The sequence below is a fragment of the Grus americana genome, chromosome 7 (genome assembly GCF_028858705.1).
Source record: "Grus americana isolate bGruAme1 chromosome 7, bGruAme1.mat, whole genome shotgun sequence".
Classification (NCBI taxonomy): domain Eukaryota; kingdom Metazoa; phylum Chordata; class Aves; order Gruiformes; family Gruidae; genus Grus; species Grus americana.
In genome coordinates, this window is record NC_072858.1 from 15,857,173 (window position 1) to 15,874,925 (window position 17,753).

The following is a 17,753-nucleotide window of genomic DNA, read 5'->3' on the forward strand; positions in this document are numbered from 1 at the left end:
TATGATCTACAAACACATTTTATTTTGCACTACTGTCACTGACCAATGCTTCGCCTGTCAAATCACTAAAGAGGAAAAAAAAGGACTGTATCTTGAATCCCAACCTGGATTAGTCTGCAATTCTGTAAGAGGTCAACAGAGATAGAATCACAGAATGGTTTGGGTTGGAAGGGACCTTAAGGATCATCTAGTTCCAACCCTCCTGCCATGAGCAGGGACACCCTCCACTAGATCAGGTTGCTCAAAGCTCCATCCAAAATATCTAATCTAAATCTACCCTCCTTCAGCTTAAGGCCATTACCCCTTGTCCTGTCATTCCATGCCCTTGTAAACAGTCCCTCTCCAGCTTTCCTGTAGGCCTCGGAAGGTGCTATAAGGTCTCCCCGAGCCATCTCTTCTCCAGGCTGAACAACCCCAACTCTCTCAGCCTGTCTTCACAGGAGAGGTGAGATCATTTCCTATCTGCTTGCCCCAAAGCAGAAGCAGTTTTGCCCATGTCACTCCTGATAGACAGCTGTCAACACTGAACTATCCTTACTTACAGGAAATTTTCCTGTCAATTAGATCTCAGAGTACAATTAAACCTCACACTAAAGTAAAGTCAAACTGAACAAGGGCAACAGTGGATATTCTTTACAAGGAAGAGATTCACAATTGCCTTTGCCCTCCGAAACACAGACACTGTCCGTTGCAGAATCCAAGCTTACTTATAGCTACAGTGCACCCAGGCTTGAGAAACAAGACAGTAAAGAAACAGATCTCTAAAGTCAGTGACAGACTACACTTTGCCACAAAAATATTCAGCTTCTCTGTTTTAGGCTACATCAGCAGAGCAGCAACTTCTTTTTAAAAAAAAAAGTAGATGTTTAAAAGTGTCCACCAAGTAATTGCGATTTCTAAAATAAAGTCAACTAGAATGAAGAAAATGAAGGAAAACAATTTCAATTATCAATGCCAGAATAGGCATCTCATCCTTTGAAAGGCCTTTCCCAGACACCACCATACTCCTCAGAATACAGCCATTTCAGTTGTATTTGGTTTGGATTGGATCAATGCATCTCCTCCTCCAGAACCCACATCCCAAACTCACAGTTTTTGGAAACACCCTCCTGCTGAACTTCCATGAAGGCATCTATTTTAGGAATAGAAAAATGCTGCTTCCTTGCTTACCATATTAGTTAGGGCTGAGAAGAAACCACTCTGGTGCTCCTCTTCCTTATCTTTGTATTGCCTGAACAAAAAGGAATAAGGATGAAGCTTCAGGGTTAGAAATGGAACTAGGATTATTTTATCTAAGCTCCTATGAGACAGTCTTATCTGATAAAGATACAGGATGGAGAAAGCTTCAACATTCACAAGCCCCTTTCAAGAACTCACAAAAAAGAGATGCAAAGGGCATTAAAATATTTGTCAATTGTGTAGGGTTGAAGTGGTGTTGCTGAAAGACATGAGACTGAACAATGTCTGTGCTGTTATAGAGGACACATCCAGTCTGGGCTAAAGCTGAAGGAAAGGGACCAAGTGACTTAGGACATTTTGTCCTGCACTGGCAAAGCAGTAACTAACCACATGAACACACAGAGTCAGTAACCACAGAACAGTTTCATTTCAATCATCATCTGCTACAGACTAAACCAGAGTCAATCACCCCATAGGCAGCAGAAACCATGAGGAACATTATGGTTCATGGCCTGATCCCACATTTCTGGAGTAAGTGAAGGGACTGGAACTGGAGTGAGTGAAGTCAAATAGGTTGGGTACCTCAGATTTAAGCCAGGTTGCTTTGTTTGGGATTAAAATGGACTAGCAAAGCTCTCATGGTCATTCATCCTGTCTTTCATACAGGAATCTGGTCACATATAATGCAACATGCAAAGAAAACAATTCCATTTTTTGGGGGAAGGGGAAAAGAAAGAGCTAAGCAAAACAGGCCATAGTCTGAAACAGCTTTTGTTAGAATGAAAGAAGTTGCATGTGTGAGGTTTTCCTGCTTTTCTCTAATAATTTACTCTGTTAAATACATTTACATGATTTGCTGATCCTGCAAGTCAGCTGCATATCTATAATATCAGACCTTCAAATAAATTAAAACATTTTTCTGGATACTTTGAGAATCCTACTGCACAAAAAAAAGTCTTGGGTTGCTGAAGTGAAATTGCTGTAAGTTTCCAAATTTTTCTGAAGCACTTTCTTCTTAGGAAAACTTATACATTTTATGATGTTGCTTATGAAGCAGAGACTGAGAACATGCTACCCCTACTTTCCAGCCGTTCTTCAGAAGCAGTTAATGCTTTCCACAATTTGCAAGAGCACACATCCCCAATCACCTCTGATCTGGCATGTGGATAGTCCTGGATACAGTTGTTTGGTTTAGATTGTGTTTCATTTAAATAAATTTTCTAACAGAGAAGTACTCAGTAAATCATTTATCTTTTTGCTTGGGACTAAGATTTTACACAAGGTTCATACAGAGGTAAAACCCACGATAGTAAAAACATACAATAGGTATCTTCCCCTGCAGCAAGATCTCTCCTGAACCACAGCAGCACAGCCGGTATAGATGCATTTAGACTTGCAAGGACAGCAACAATTGAGCTCAAGTACCTCAAAGCATAAGACTATTCCCTGCCTCTCTCAGGGCTCTTAGGTGATAAATAAGTGCTTTAACACACAGAAAAAAAAAGTTTGTGGAAAAGTACAGCAACTATTATGCACTGAAAAACAAGAGACAATTAGGTTTTACCTGTTATATTCTGATAAAGCCTGGGCAATTACAAGTCCCATTCCCTGAAAAAAAAGCGTTAAAAAAAAAATCTTTACATTACAAATCTCAATGCAGGAAATCACACAATGAACGCACATAGCAGTGCTGCCCCGCTCCCCCAAGATAACCTAGCTATGCTATGAATTCTTCTTCTGCTATGAAGAATTTCCCCTGAAGCTGTTTGAACTATTAAGACATGCTATGATACAACAAAAATATCATCCAAAAGTCAAGATGCAAAAATTTAAAGTTTAATATCTAATTACTAAGTTCAACAGAGAACATTTACTCTCCTTGGACCTCCAGACAGAGTTTACTCACTCAAGAAGCCTCAATAAAGCGGTAAGAACTTCAGAAGGAAGCTGGTGTCAGAAGACAGATGTTCAAAAGTTCAAAACAAAGGCCATAAACACTAGTAATCTTTTCACTTCTTGCAAACAGCCTCCACCATTCCATGGCTACTGATCATCCTTTCTCTCAAGCTAATTTAATTAACTCAGAATAATCATTCTCATCCTTCAGTTAGCATGGAACTTGCTTTTTACTTCACGCCTAAAGAAGAGCTTTGAAGTCCAGACCTCACATAGCTCATGGCATGCTGCCACTTTCCATCCAGGCCTGGATACAAAACTTAGGCGGTGGCTACAACCCAAAATATGTTGCAGGACTGTTGGCAGGTACAAGCTTCCGCTGAGCTACAAGAATTGACTTGTGGACTGGTAAAATCAGATGACACAGCACTGGAAATGAGATCTTCTTTGGCATAAGCTATCTTGTGCCTCTTTAGCATGTGACAGCAAATAGTGTATAGTTCATTCATAAATGTATAATGGATCAACGTTAGCATGTTCCTTGCTACATAGCTTTTTAACCACCCCCCACCATTTAACTGGTGATTAAACTGTCCAAATGATGAGCTGCCCAACCTATTGCAAGAGTGCATTAGGGCAGAAACCCACTCTATATAAAGTGGTTCTTTACAGTAGCACTGCTCCTAGACCTTCTTTAAACCAGACACGATTGCATTCATACACTAACATCACACGTGAAAGAGCATCCCCAGTAGCGCAGAGGAATCAAGTTAAATACTCACATTGAGTGTGGCCTCGTCATCTACGATGGAGAGCTTCACAATGTAGGGGTTCACCGACTGCTCAGGGTGGGGGAGAAAGAAGGAAAACTGGTTTTAAGTTCAGCCTTCAGGAAAAAAATACTATTATCTTTCCAAGTGTACACAACCACCTGGGAAGACTCTCCTGTCCCACAAAGCAGAATACACACAAAGAAACAGTAGTCATAGCACGCACCAAGATTGCTATGCCTGGGACACCTTCTCTTTACTGACTCAGCCAGGCAGTCTCCTGATTTTCCTGAGAAGAGAGGGAGTTTCTGCTCCTCTGCTAGCTCATCTGTCAGTCTCAAAAGTGGAGCAGCTGTCCTGCAAGCCTGTTATCTCTGACACACACACACACTGTTATGCAGCAGGAACAAGCAGTGAAGCTGGGACTGAACATTAGCGTTCTGATATCTCCCCTCTGCAACACCTTGCAAAGATTGCTTCAAGGAAGGAGGACCCAGGAAGGCATGACAATGTTACAGACTCATTTGCTGCTGGGTTAGAGCTCAACACTCTGAGAGCTAGAAGTCTCTGGAGAATATAAATTCCTTGAACTTAGTTAAACAAATCACACAGGCTCCATCTATAAAGATAAGTCCTAATAATTTAGGAAGCATTTTAGATTAGCAATGTACATTTGTTTTTCCTGGTTTATATGCATCAGCCCAAAACTAACAAAGTTGATTTGGAACGAGGACAGAGCAGAAAAGGCTCTACCTATGTAGTATGTCCAAAGTGGATGGGAAGAATAAAACACAAAGTATGCATCAGCTGCAGCCCTACAAGTTACACAGCCGACCGATTTGCCCACAGCTTGACAGGAAGTTAAAAATAAGGGTAATCAGACAACACCACTCTCACAATTACTTGGTGCTTTGAGAGGCTCAGGCTTTCTTTTTGGTTCACAAAAGAAACTGATCAGAACAGACCAAAGCTCAGCCAGTCTGTCAGTCTGGCTCCAGCAGCACACAGCCCTCTCTGCTGTCTCAGAAAGAAGACTCACACTGAACCCATCTGTGCACAAAGCATGCAAAGACATTTCCTTGAGGCTGGAGTAGAGGCTCCTATTGAGTAACAATATATGGTCCTCTCTGTACAACCATGCTCCCCTTCAGAAATTAAATTTAGTCAGTGTCAGTGAAGCAGAAGAAAGCTTCACAAATTTGCAATTAAATATAGATTAAAATCCATCTTTGTAAATACATCTTAGTTTTGCTAATTTCAGTCATTCTCTTGCTCTCCTTATATAACAAGAAGAATCTCTCACACCACAGCTCGTGCACAGAAGAGAAGCTAGCCTGTGACTCACGACCAATTAAAGTGACAGGGCTTTTCCAGGCAATAGGCAGCAGGGCTATGTTGGATTAGAGGCTGCAGGGTTATCCCAATTCCCAAATGTGGGGAATAAGCAAACTGTGCAATACTACACTGACCAATGCCACCAGGCTGCCCTGAGACCAGGTCATACACTCCGTCCCATCACACAAAGGGAGGGTGAGTGGGTTCATTGTCACCTCCAGCCTATGAGCAACTCTTCACACTCCCGTTGCCCTTTACTTTCCAAGATGCATGCTCCATGTCTCCTGCCAGCAAGACGGCATCAGTACACGGCTGATAGGGTCACGAAGCTGGCCTAGCTTGCTACAGATCTCTGCCCTCTATCTTTTCAATTGTCATTTCCATATCTGCAGAAGTCTGTTTAATAATTCCTGTCTAAAGTATTCTACTCCTCTGACACATTCCATGCCTCCTCTAGGCTTCTCCAACTCCTCAATCAGCAGGCAGATGATTAACCAGTGTAATCCACACATTGTATTTACTCTATATGCAACAAGGCAGTTTCTAGCACCTTTCAGTGTGCAAGTCTGTACCAGTGTGATGAGATACTTCCTGTGCTGCCCACAGGGCGTGCAGTTTGCTCCTGCCCCTCCTAGATGGCCAACAGCTCCAGTTATTGTCTATAAGCATTAGTCTGCACATCTACGATGAATGTCAGCAACCTGCAAGTTGTACAAGCACCTCTAAGCTGACCCCATACTCCCTGCCTGCCTCCCTATTCTAATCCTGCTGTTTCAGAGTTCAGTTCCCCTCTCACTGGGAATCACAGCAAAAGTTTTAAAAGTCTGAGTTATGCTTGCGACTCCACAACATGCAGAAACATGCAACAGCCTTGAAAACTGGTTGATAAGCATTTTGAAAACTTCAAAGTACATCAATGAAGCGGTTATACAAACTTAGAAATAGCTTCTGCCTCCACCTGCCTCCAGAAAGAACTCAAAACTACGATTCACAGCTCTTCAGAGAACACAGGTCTTTTCCTATCGCTGCCATTGCATAACAAACACTACAGCATTAAGGTCTTTTCGTCAGTGATGAGGTATAGACACAAATTCCTGGTACCTGGGAATACTCAAGATGTCCTCCATGAACTACCCACCATTAGATGCCAACGATCTCTTAGAAATGAAGGTGGAAGCTGCAGGGAGATCATTACCAGGCAATTTTTAAAGCTACCCCAGGTGAGACATGCCATACAAAGTGAGTACTATATGAAGAAGCACACAGGTCTGGCAGAGGCAGTGAGATCTCCTCCATGGCCCCGAATGTACCTCCACCTCTGATATAACATGGGAATAACAGTACAGGAAACAATTTTTTTTGTAGGAAAAAAAAGCAGGGAAAAAAGCGCTAACCATGTATAATCCCTAGTTAGGTGCTTAACTTATCTTCATATCTGTAACACAAATGAAGGCCAGAGTCCACTCGATTATCCCTCGCAAGACTTTTCCCTGAACACTCATTAGGGATGATTCAAGCAGCTTTGCTGCCGGCCCTGATGAGGCCATCTCCTCTGCAGGCAAGCCATCTTGCAGGGAATTGGAGCTTGAATAATTACTCTTTTTGTTCGATTCATTTAAAATTGAGTTGTGTGAGACTTTTTAAAAAAAAAAAATAATAATAATTTTCTGACTCTTCAGTGTTGCTATCTCTTCAGCACCTGTAGCTGACTATATCAAGGAGAGGCAAGTGCACGTAACTGGACACAAAGGGCTGTCAGACACATTATATGCTGCCAGACAAACACACAAAGGGGAAAACCCACGTTTTGACTAATTTCTTTCAGTTCTGCCTAGCAAGAGACATGATATGCAATTCTAGCAGGTTGAGCATAAGGCAAAGAAATTTCCACCTAGGTGTTATCAAGGAATCTGACTATTTAAAAGTCACTACCTGATTTTGTTTTAACTTGCTATTCTAGCAGCCCTCCCTTAAAACACTAAGAAAGTGATCAAATACTCTTCCTCGCAGCATTTTCTCTCTTTGGCAGCCTTTTGCATACACTTAGTTTCACCAACTTCCTGATACAGTTAATTATTTAGTTACTCTTTTATGTTTCTCTTTAGTATATGTTTACCTTAGTATGAAGGTAAAAATATGTTCTCTGAAATCAGGACTAGGATTAAAAAAAAACCAAACATGAAATATAGCTGAAGACTTGAATAAGTATATACTTGGAACAACTTTTAAAAATTGTTAGGTTTCACATTAGGGACATCCCTTTAAAGCCTCCGTGTAAACACATGTAAACAATTTTTACTCCTAGAACAGAAGTTAACGAGCAAGCCAAGATCTCAGCTACACTGGTAATGAAAACATGGACAGATATTCCCCAGGGAATTTTTGGGAACACTACAAAATTCACATCCCAAAAATATGAAAGAACATCCCGATGCAAAGCACACTGGTATTCACATTAAAGACAGACACAAACTCATGGTCAGCTAATGAATTTTCAGCCTAATTAGATTTTCTTAAGCAGTTGTAAACACAATTTAGCAACCAATGAAGTTCAGAACAAAAGAGAACCTATCAACTGCAGCAGTTAACAGAGAACTCCAAAGGATTTGAGGCATGAAAGTATGCTACAATACACTGACAACCAGGCAACGACCAAACTGGCTCTAAGGGCCAAAGAACAGGAAATGAAAGCAGCTATTCTACTTAAGGACAAAGATTATGACTGTATTACTACAGGCTTTGCTTGTAGCTTACAAAGGGCAGAGTCAGGCAGCCGTCATATAAAACCTTTCTTCAAGTTGCTTTCAACCTTGCCAGGTGAACTTCTCAAGCTGAAATTCCCCTTGCTACATGTCAGCCTCAGGTTGGATTGTACTTTTTCAACATCAGCACAATTTCTTTTGGGTGCCCAGTTTGCAAACATCTAGGACAGTGTTTTCCAAAGCACTGAACCCCAACTCAATACTCTACAGAAAGCTACTGCAAAGAGCAGAGGACAAGTCTCACGTACTCACAGCACTCTACCTTGCTAGGGACCTGAACTATAGTACACAGGGATCACAGAAACACAGAATGGTAGGGGTTGGAAGGAACCTCTGGAGATCATCTAGTCCAACCCCCCTGCTAAAGTAGGATCACCTAGAGCAGGTTGCACAGGATTGCATCCAGGCAGGTTTTGAATATCTCCACAGAAGGAGACTCCACAACCAGGCTCTGGGCAGCCTGTTCCAGTGCTCAGTCACCCTCAGAGTGAAGAAGCTTTTCCCCACGTTCAGATGGAACTTCCTGTGTTCCAGTCTGTGGACTGGACACAGGACTCCAGATGTGGTCTCACCAGGGCAGAGTAGAGGGGGAAGATAACCTCCCTCAACCCACTGACCATGGTCTACTTAATGCACCCCAGGATACCATTGGCCTTCTTGGCCATGAGGGCACATTGCTGGCTCATGGAGAGCTTGTTGTCCACCAGGACTCCCAGATCCTTCTCTGGAGAGCTACTTCCCAGCAAGTCAACCCCTAACCTGTACTGGTGCTTGGGGTTATTCCTCCCTAGGCACAAGACTTGCCCTTGTTGAATTTCATTTGGTTCCTCCCCGCCCAACTCTCCAGTCTGTCCAGCTGTCTGAATGGCAGCGCAGCCTTCCTGTGTGTCAGCCACTCCTCCCAGTTTTGTATCACCAGCAAACTTGCTGAGGGTACACTCTGTCCCCCATCCAAGTAATTGATGAATATATGTTGAATAATATTCCATAGCTCAGGGATGGGACTACACAGCTGTCCACCCTTTGACCTGAATGTTGCAATGACCCCTCTGGTCTTTCCAGTCTGCCCTCCTCAGTAACCCTACCCATATAATTCCCAACAGTTTTCCCCCACAGCCATATACTGAAACCAAACTCCATGCTCCTGTTTCATGCTACCAGGGCACAGACTGCTGAACAGAATCTGTAATTCAGGATTCTGACAACTTTCACAGGAATGAGAAATTAACAGGGATTACTTTGACACTAAGCATAGCTCCTGTCTTTGCCTATTCTCTAGGTCAATTCATAAGTCAAAACAAGATCTACTATAAAACCAGGCAGGTTTTGGAGCCTGCTCCCTCCCAGTAATTCTGTTGAAGAGGGGGTATTCCAGCACCTTCCCATTTTTTGCCAATCTAAGTATATTAAGATATTCCTAATTATGGGAAAAGATAAGATTGATCATTAAAGCATCTTGCCCCATGCAAAAAAAAGCCAATATTAGGTGGTTTTTTGACACTTGAAATGCTTCTTTTTCAAGGTGATAAATAACAGAAAAAAAAGGGAATACACCACAAAGTAGCACAACCAGTTTAGAAAAAGGAAGATGAATAAAGTTTCTCAGAGAGGAATCAGTCAAAGAGAGACAGACAGAGCTCTCTCAGAAATAGTAGCTGTGATGTTTCAATTCATTCTTTGGTCACAGCTTCACCATCTCTTCTGAGAACTGTGCTCTTTCAGTCTGCTAGTCAGGTTCTGAATCACAAATTCAGTCTGAAGCCCAAGATGACTGACAGCTCGTTTTACTTTGGAGATTATGTATAACTGCACATACACACACAGAGAGGCAAATACGCAAGTTTGGCACAACCGTAATTCTTCCAAAAGGACCTTCCTTAGAATACTTTCATGAGGGAAATGCAAATCCCCTAGGTAGTTTCTTTCATGCCTGCACAAAACGAGCTGTACGAATATCATACACGTTTGATTATACACGTCAGAGACCGCTACAGTTAGCATAATATGACTGCCTTGCAAAACTTTTGTAGCTCTGTGCCAATACCCTGATAAATGTTATAGTCTGTACTGCTAAAAACTGTACTGTAGGCTGCCTTAATAATCCAGCGGCCAGTGTAAATTAATAAAGTAGAGAGAAGTGATATCCCTGTTATCCAGAAGAATACCTACCTCATACTTTCTGTAGTTGACCAGCAAGGCAAGAAGGACAACAGCATCATAGCCATGTTCCCTGCGACTAAGTGGGCTGGACAGGATCTGGAATAAATAATCACACTGTTCTGTTCAGGTCTGCAGAAGAGCATGGTCATGAAATGTATGCATAAGAGCAAATTGTGTCCTAACTCAAAGAGAATATTTAAGGTTGAGGGAGTGTTGGTGCTTCCAAGACGTTCTGCACACAGAGCTTATTTATTACAGAGAGCATGCACATAGGCTTTCTGAGCATAAAGGGCAAATACATTTCTCAACAGCACTGGACAGTATCTCAGTGCATCGCCAACATTATCCATGCAAGTGTTCTGCATTTCACCAAGCCCAGTTCCACTTCTAAAAAGTATAACTTATCAAAGAGCAGAAAAAACCTCAATATATCCAGACTGCCTTCTGAAAAAAGTTCCTCTGATACAGGAATTCTCTGTGAAATTAGCCCAGAAATCTGTTCAGCTTCTATCTTTGCACAAATGTCTCAAGTGAAAATACTTTAAATACTCAGTAGTGACTAAAAACAGCAGCCTAGAGTAAGGAGGAGACAGCATTAAAAAAAAAAATCTATGACTGAGCTATGAATGGAAGCAACACACAGTGCCAGTCAGCAATGCTGCACTGAAAAAGCTGAAAAGCAAATATATCACTGAAAGCTCTCACTATGGAAGAAGAGCCCCTGCAGTAGAAGGAAGAACCCTTACCTGTAAAATAGCTTCAAATATGCTGTTAATCATCACATACTCCAGGATGGTGTTCTGGCTAATGTTATCTGTCACCTGAGGACAAACATAAATTTTAAATTGTCACCCAAAGCGTCCCATGATGCTGTAGCTGCCTCCGGCACGCGCTGGGAACAGAAGAGTTCTACTACCAGATGGACACATTTATCCGGAATCTCACACTTAGTCAGCAAGTCAAGATGCGACTAGCAGTAGAGCTAGACATGAAGTACAAGAAATCTGTCCTGCCTTCCAGCCCTTCCTCCAGCAAGAAGCACGATCCACGTACTATGAGCTCCCCCTTTCCTCTATAGATTGACATTCTACACAGCTGCATGACAACAGCCATCAGCAGCCGAAGCAGGCTGCTACACAGGAGGCAGAGGACAAAAAAAACAGGGTGCATGAGCTCCACTGAGCACTTTCCCATCATAGGATCCCAGAACAGGGCAGTGAAGACCTCTCCCACACTATCTCTTATCGCAGCCAGAATAGTTCACAGATGACCATTTCCAAGAGATGCTGAATGGCCACTTGTTTCAACTTCCTCATTCTTGATATCCTCACCTCTCTTGTCTACTCCACACTTCCTGTCTTTCCTCAACCCCTCTCTTCTGCTCCCTTTCCATTTATCTGAGACTTCTTAAATATTGTTTTCTCTAAAAGAAAAAAAAACCTCAACAAACAGTGAATCCAACTGACACTTCCTCCTGTGTCTCTCCCCTTTTGCCCCACTTGGCACCTATCTGATGAGGTGAAAAAGGTCTGCTAGCCCGTATTGACATTGTGGTTAAAGCAATGATGCATATTCTGGACTGACCCTGGTTCTCATTCACCATTTCTTTCCCCTTCTTAAGCTTCATGCTGCAGCATTCTGCTCAAGTTTTGAGACAGTTCCATCCCTCAAGATGTGGCTCATATAAGCCTTTAAGTTATTATACAGCTGGTATTTATTTACCGTCACCAAGCAGAGAAGTAGCTTCAGACACAAGCTTTTGAGGCTTTCAGAACCTTCTGCACAGAGGAGCGAGTCCAAGCTCTCCATCAGATTCTGAAGAAGAACAATCACATTATTTAAAAGCAATATTTAAAATTATTTTACATGTTTGTTATGGAAAGCTTTTTGGGAGATTCAAACACAAAAGTACCGATATAAAGCTGTGTTATTCCAGAATCAATAATTGAGCTATTACTACTGTTACACAAGCCATATTTGCACTATTGGTTCTCAACATTGTTTTGTGTTAACTACATTTTAATGACTACAGGCATAACATCATGATCATTTTCCAAGAGCTTTCTCTAGATACATTATATACATATAACAATAGGTTTTCTTCACAAAGTAATTCTGAGCTCTACAAATACGATCTTCCTTTTTTGTTGCAAGACAGTAATATGAGTGCTTTCTTTTCTCAATATTCCATTTTACTTATAGGCACCATGAGATTTTTTGTAAGCAGCACATCTCCAATTTAATAGTACATATATTAGTTATGATTAAAATATATACTATATAGCTGTTTGACAGATATTCATAAATAATTGCTTTCCAAATTACAGATAATACAGTTATTCTTAAAGGAAAAATATAGTTCTGATAGGCAAGTTACTACTTCAAATTTTCCCCAAATGTACTATTATTTGTAGAGAGATGTAAAATTACTACTTTTTGTAGAGAGATGAAAGATACAACAGGAACTCAGCTTTACCACTGATTATTTTGTCATTTCCCAAAACTCAACATCTTTACAGTGAAGAGCATCAAATAAGTTTAAAATGGTACATGTGCTGATGGAAATGTGAGAACACAGGATATGACATCAGCTAAAAGTTAAGCACAAGGTATGAGGCTCAATACTAAGTACTAATGGCCTGTGACAGCCTTTTCTGGCCTTAAGACTTCTTAACCACAGTGACAACACAGCATGGAACTAAAGGAAAAGAAAGAAAAGTGCTCTGTTATATTACTAACAAACATGGGGACCCCAAGCGTTTTTGTGCCACTAACAGGTGAAGAACTTCAGAATGAAGAAAGAATTGAAGAACTTTAAAGGGGCTGGAATATTTCCCCCAAAAGCTGCCCTCTGGTAGTCACACTTGTTTACAAATCTCTGCCCCTGCAACATGCCTGCGACGCAAACTGTTTCTCTACATTGCCAGGGCCTCACCTTCATGCATAACTCTGCCTTATCAAAACCCACAAGCATGTTGATGATGTCAAACCCAGAAGTGGATTTGTTCTTCTGATGGACTCCTCGAATCAACGCACACAAAGTCTGCAAAGGAAAACATCAGAGGGTAAGATGTAAGGCAACACCCACAACTCAATAGCAAAACCCGCCCTAAGACCCACTCCTAGCACTGGCAAAGCACAGATATTTAAATGAGTACCCCCTGCCTGGAAGCCATACATTCTATCTGACCTTTCCTCCACCTCTGTTGTTTCTAAGGAGGATCTTGGATGCTGAAAACTCAAAAAAAATTAAAGAATAGATTTGTCCGTATTTTTCCTGTTTGTTCACCCCTTCATTTCACAGCACTCTGAGGAAAGGTAATCTTACTGCTTGTTCTGTCCAGACCCAGTTTGTACCAGACAGGACCACGACCTTTGGAAAAATAGCTAAATGTGGCTTTAAGGCCAAAAATATTGATGAGGAAAATGCAAGGCAGAAGCAGTGTCCAAGATATGGATAGATATGCCTTAGAGTTTTTCAGATTAATTTCTTATTTCAAGCATGCCAAAACGTACAACATTCATACAACAGTTTATCACATTATACCTGTGCATACAGCAGATGCTTTTGCTATAGACAGCACAAATTTCTATTTAGTTACCATACTGCTATGCTATGCCTGACAATAAACTTTTTTTTTTTGACAAAGGAAAAAATTTAATAGCATCCTTTCAAACTAATTCATAATAATGATGATAATAAAATGCAAAATTGTATGTCAGAGGTGTAAATATTCTGTTTTAAATCAACTTTTCCCAGCTCTGCCTGTCCAATGTCTCCTACAAGTGACTTCCCCAAAACTGAAATTTGTATCCTGTATTACTACAGCTGAGAGGAGTTGAGACAAATGCATTCACTAAACTGTAAGAATCAGCCTGTGAACTAATAACATCAAACATCAAGACTGAGGAGGGGCGTCTCCCCCACAAGACACAGGACGGCATAGCTTTGGCAAGGAGCAACCTGCAGGAAAACGGCTATTAATTCTGGGTGACAACTCTTCACAGCTTCCAGTTAGGAAGAGTCCAGCAGGGACAGTCCCCTGTATAAATTTCACACTAACTTTTCCAGAGCTTTATTTCATTTTCTATCCATATGGAAATTCAAAAAGGAAGCTGAAATGAAGGAGAACAGGAGAAAGTAGACTACAAAGCTACACAGAGTACTCTTGAGCCCCCAAACTGACAGCCTGCAGTGTGAACAAGCCCCTCTTGTCCCCGCTCATTGCCATCTGCTTCATCCTGCATCACCAGATCCTCTTGAATTCTGAAACAAGCTATTGTTCTTCACAGACTAAAGAGACTAGGAACATTTGTAACCTCCACAGACAATAAGTAGCAACTGCTCTGTAAACATCACTTCTCCTCAGAAGCAAAGAAATGAGCACAAGACATTTGATACCAGCAGCAAATACATTGTCTCATCAGAAGCAAAGACAGCATTCCCTATGTCTGGGTGCAGTACCTGTAATGCATTGACCACTCTGATTGGGTGCTCCTCACCCAGTGCCTGGATGCAGTGCTGAAACAAGCAGTTGATGTTATCTTTTATCTTCATTAACTCTTCCCCATCCAGAGCCTCCAGCTTGCCTTCTAGATATTCCAAGTTGACCTGTCAGGTTAAGAAGCAGTTCATGCATGTTGCACAACCACTGACACCTTAGAAACACAAGTCCTTGCACTGACAGTCTGCCACTTCATAGGCAGAACAGCAGTAGCAAGTTAGAGGACATTCAATTCCTGTTACCTTCATGAGAAACAGCTCCTCCCAAAACCTAGGGTTGCATTTACTGGGGTCCTCTGTCTGAAAGGAAAAGGAACAGCCATGAGAGCCAACAAGAAGAAATGATTCAGGCAGAATTTACAGAAAATCATTATCATGAGTAGCTCAGAGTCAGCATAATCCCACTGGAGGACCAAGTGGTCTCACAGTATAGAATTCTGTCTACACAGATTCCCAGAAACAGAAGGACAAACTGAAGCAGCTCTCAATTGTGATGACTCTGTTCATTTTCTGGATTATTTTTTGAGAAATATTTGAAAAGTTGTGACTTCCCGTACATCACAAATGGTCCTGGTAGATAACAGGACAAGGTGACATTAAGGAAGAGAGCAGAACAGAGCTCCTCATCACAGCAGGAGAGCCTGAAGTGTGTGCCTACACTGTGCACTCCTTACCTTGGGAAAAGAATGCACCATGCAGAGCCCTCGGCACAAACTAAACCAAGAAAATTTAACACAACACTTTAGAAAGAAGAGATGCTCAAGTCCTTACCGTGAAAATCTCATCATACATCAAAACAACTTTCTCCTTCAATGGCTTCTTGGAGGCTGAGGATTTCCGGAGCAGCCCACCTTTCTTCTCTGTTTGGGCCATGCTGTATACCCTGAAGGTAAGAACAGATAGAAAAGCATAAGGAAACTTGAACTTTTCTTCAAGGCCTGCCTCAAACATGAAAGACTTTTTGACTGCACTGAAATACTAATAGTGTCTCACAAGCTGAAAGTAGGGACTTTAATAACCATCCCAGATAGGAAATAGATCAAAAGGTCCCATCTAGTCCTATATCCCATTTCAAAGAAAGATGCAAAAGTCCAGACACAGGCAGATACAGAATAAGCTCCTTACGGATAAATTTTCTTAATTCTTCTCTGCTAGAAACTGATCCAGACCAATGCAGTTTACATCTAGAAAAGTATGCATTTTTTTAATCTCATTGCATGAACTGTGATACTTGTTATCAAATGGATACCCAGTCTGTTTCAACGCTGGTCAAGCCTCAAGGACACCTTGTGACAAAAAGCTCTTGAAACTGTTTGAAAAAAATCTTCTCTTATCTGTTTAATTTACTGCCTATCAAAGCACTTCAGATTCTGCTTCTGCACTCTGAGGCGGCATCAAACACTAAAAAACATTTGGCTGCGAAGCCTCCCTAAAGCACTCCTGCCACCCTGGCTCAGCTGCACCAGCCGCTCTGCAAATCAAGCCAGAGAAGAACCCCAGCCTCAAAAGCATCACATGTGGTTCAGTTTTGGGAGGAGGACAGAACAACACAGGGGAGAAGTTTTGCACAGGTTTTTTTTTTTAAACCAGATGAATTTCCTGATCCATTTGACAGCAATGGGTTTTCTAGAAACACAAACAGGATTTACTATAATTAATTGGTGTCTCATACTTACTGGTTATCCTATTAAAAAAACTAAAAGGAAGTATCATTATTACAAAATGAGCTGTTACAAAAAGTAACAGCCATAACTGTAGCGCTCAACCTTCTGTGACAGTCAACCCATTCCAGGGGCTGAGAGTCAGAACATACGACTTGCCATGTACTCTCAACCTTATGCCTGATACTACAAAGCACATCACCACTCTGACCTTGCAAATATGTATTTATCTGCAATCACAGATTTTTCTGGTGAGCCTCACAGCTTTAGCACTGTTCTAACCTTCATCACTGCAGCTTTGTCAGAGACGCTTAGCAGAAAGGGAATGCCATCCCTTCTCATATCCCTGAGCTCCTGACCTTTCTCCCATACCTCCAAAGGTAATTACACACATGGCAACAGCATACCTCAGGCAGAGGCTTGACTTAAGTCATGCTCCAGAAAAACATGGGCAGGCTCTTGTGGTAGCTGCACTCAGCCATGCTAAATTATGCATAGAGAGGTAAGTTCACTGCAGCCAGCATCTAAGACCCCAGAGCTTTCCGAGCTGGCAGCTGTGGAGACAGCTTTGTATTTAGCTGCCATCCCAGACTTCCTGAACCCCTTCCACAACCACAGCACGTTTAGATCTGTCCTTCCCTCAAAGAGCAAATGCCAGTAACTACTGAATGCCAGTTCTAGATCTCTTCTACACACACTGCAGACAGCTTCTGATTGTCTTAAACTACAACTATGTTCTCAACTAGGACTCCCAGGCTCCCAGAGTTGGTTATTCAGACATCCAACCTTTGAGCCATACATCTCAGGAAAACATCTTTGTGCCTGGAGAAAGAATGGTTCTGCAAAAGACCCTACCCCAGGTGTGAAGGGAAGGAGCTTTGCCTAGTTGGAAAAGCAGAGGGAAGGACAAAGAGCTGCAGATCTCACACCTGAAAAGCCGAGATCTATATAGAAAGGCAGAGAGGTGGTGTTGTCTTCCCACTAGAAAGGGAATGCACATAGCTGGCTGGATAAGGGCTGGCACGTGTGCTGGGGTGAGAATGGAAACAGCCCCATGACACATTGACAGAAGAAAGCTTAGCAACTACTGCACCATAACCTTCTGTAAACACCAAATTAGTCCTGTAGCCTAGAAGGTCTACATATCCAATTAAGATGAAAAAAGGTTTCAGTCTAACAAATGAAAAAGAAAACATTACTCAATCATCTTGATAACTTCTCTTTTACACACTTTGCATTATTTTTAAACTGTCATGGGAAATAAGACATTATTCTAATTAGAAACATAATTGGAAACAGAGAGAAATCTATTAAAAACCAAATCAAGAACGATGTCACTTTTAGCCTAGCAATACAAATCTCACCCAAGATTGCACAAAACAATTTCCCAACTAGAATTCTAAGTTTCTGAACCTAAAGCAGCCACCAGCCCCAGCATACAAACACATCCATCAGCATGCTTCTAATTGAATTACAGCTAATGAAT

The 17,753-nt window shown here is 41.6% G+C and overlaps 1 protein-coding gene across 6 annotated transcripts in view; it reads right to left on the reverse strand.

Moving 5' to 3' along the window:
* ARMH3 (armadillo like helical domain containing 3) overlaps window positions 1-17,753 on the reverse strand; it is a 129,380-nt gene that overhangs the window by 106,838 nt on the left and 4,789 nt on the right. For all 6 annotated transcript variants that reach the window (XR_008577834.1, XM_054831214.1, XM_054831219.1 and 3 more), the window contains exons 2-11: window positions 15,378-15,489; window positions 14,850-14,906; window positions 14,568-14,714; window positions 13,038-13,145; window positions 11,825-11,917; window positions 10,849-10,923; window positions 10,112-10,198; window positions 3,858-3,914; window positions 2,744-2,787; window positions 1,171-1,231 (exon numbers count right to left, since the gene is read on the reverse strand). Coding sequence is in view for 5 of the 6 variants with exons in the window: in XM_054831214.1 (XP_054687189.1) it covers window positions 1,171-1,231; window positions 2,744-2,787; window positions 3,858-3,914; window positions 10,112-10,198; window positions 10,849-10,923; window positions 11,825-11,917; window positions 13,038-13,145; window positions 14,568-14,714; window positions 14,850-14,906; window positions 15,378-15,479 (831 nt within the window). In the remaining variant the exon portion in view is untranslated. The remainder of the gene's footprint in view (window positions 1-1,170; window positions 1,232-2,743; window positions 2,788-3,857; window positions 3,915-10,111; window positions 10,199-10,848; window positions 10,924-11,824; window positions 11,918-13,037; window positions 13,146-14,567; window positions 14,715-14,849; window positions 14,907-15,377; window positions 15,490-17,753) is intronic.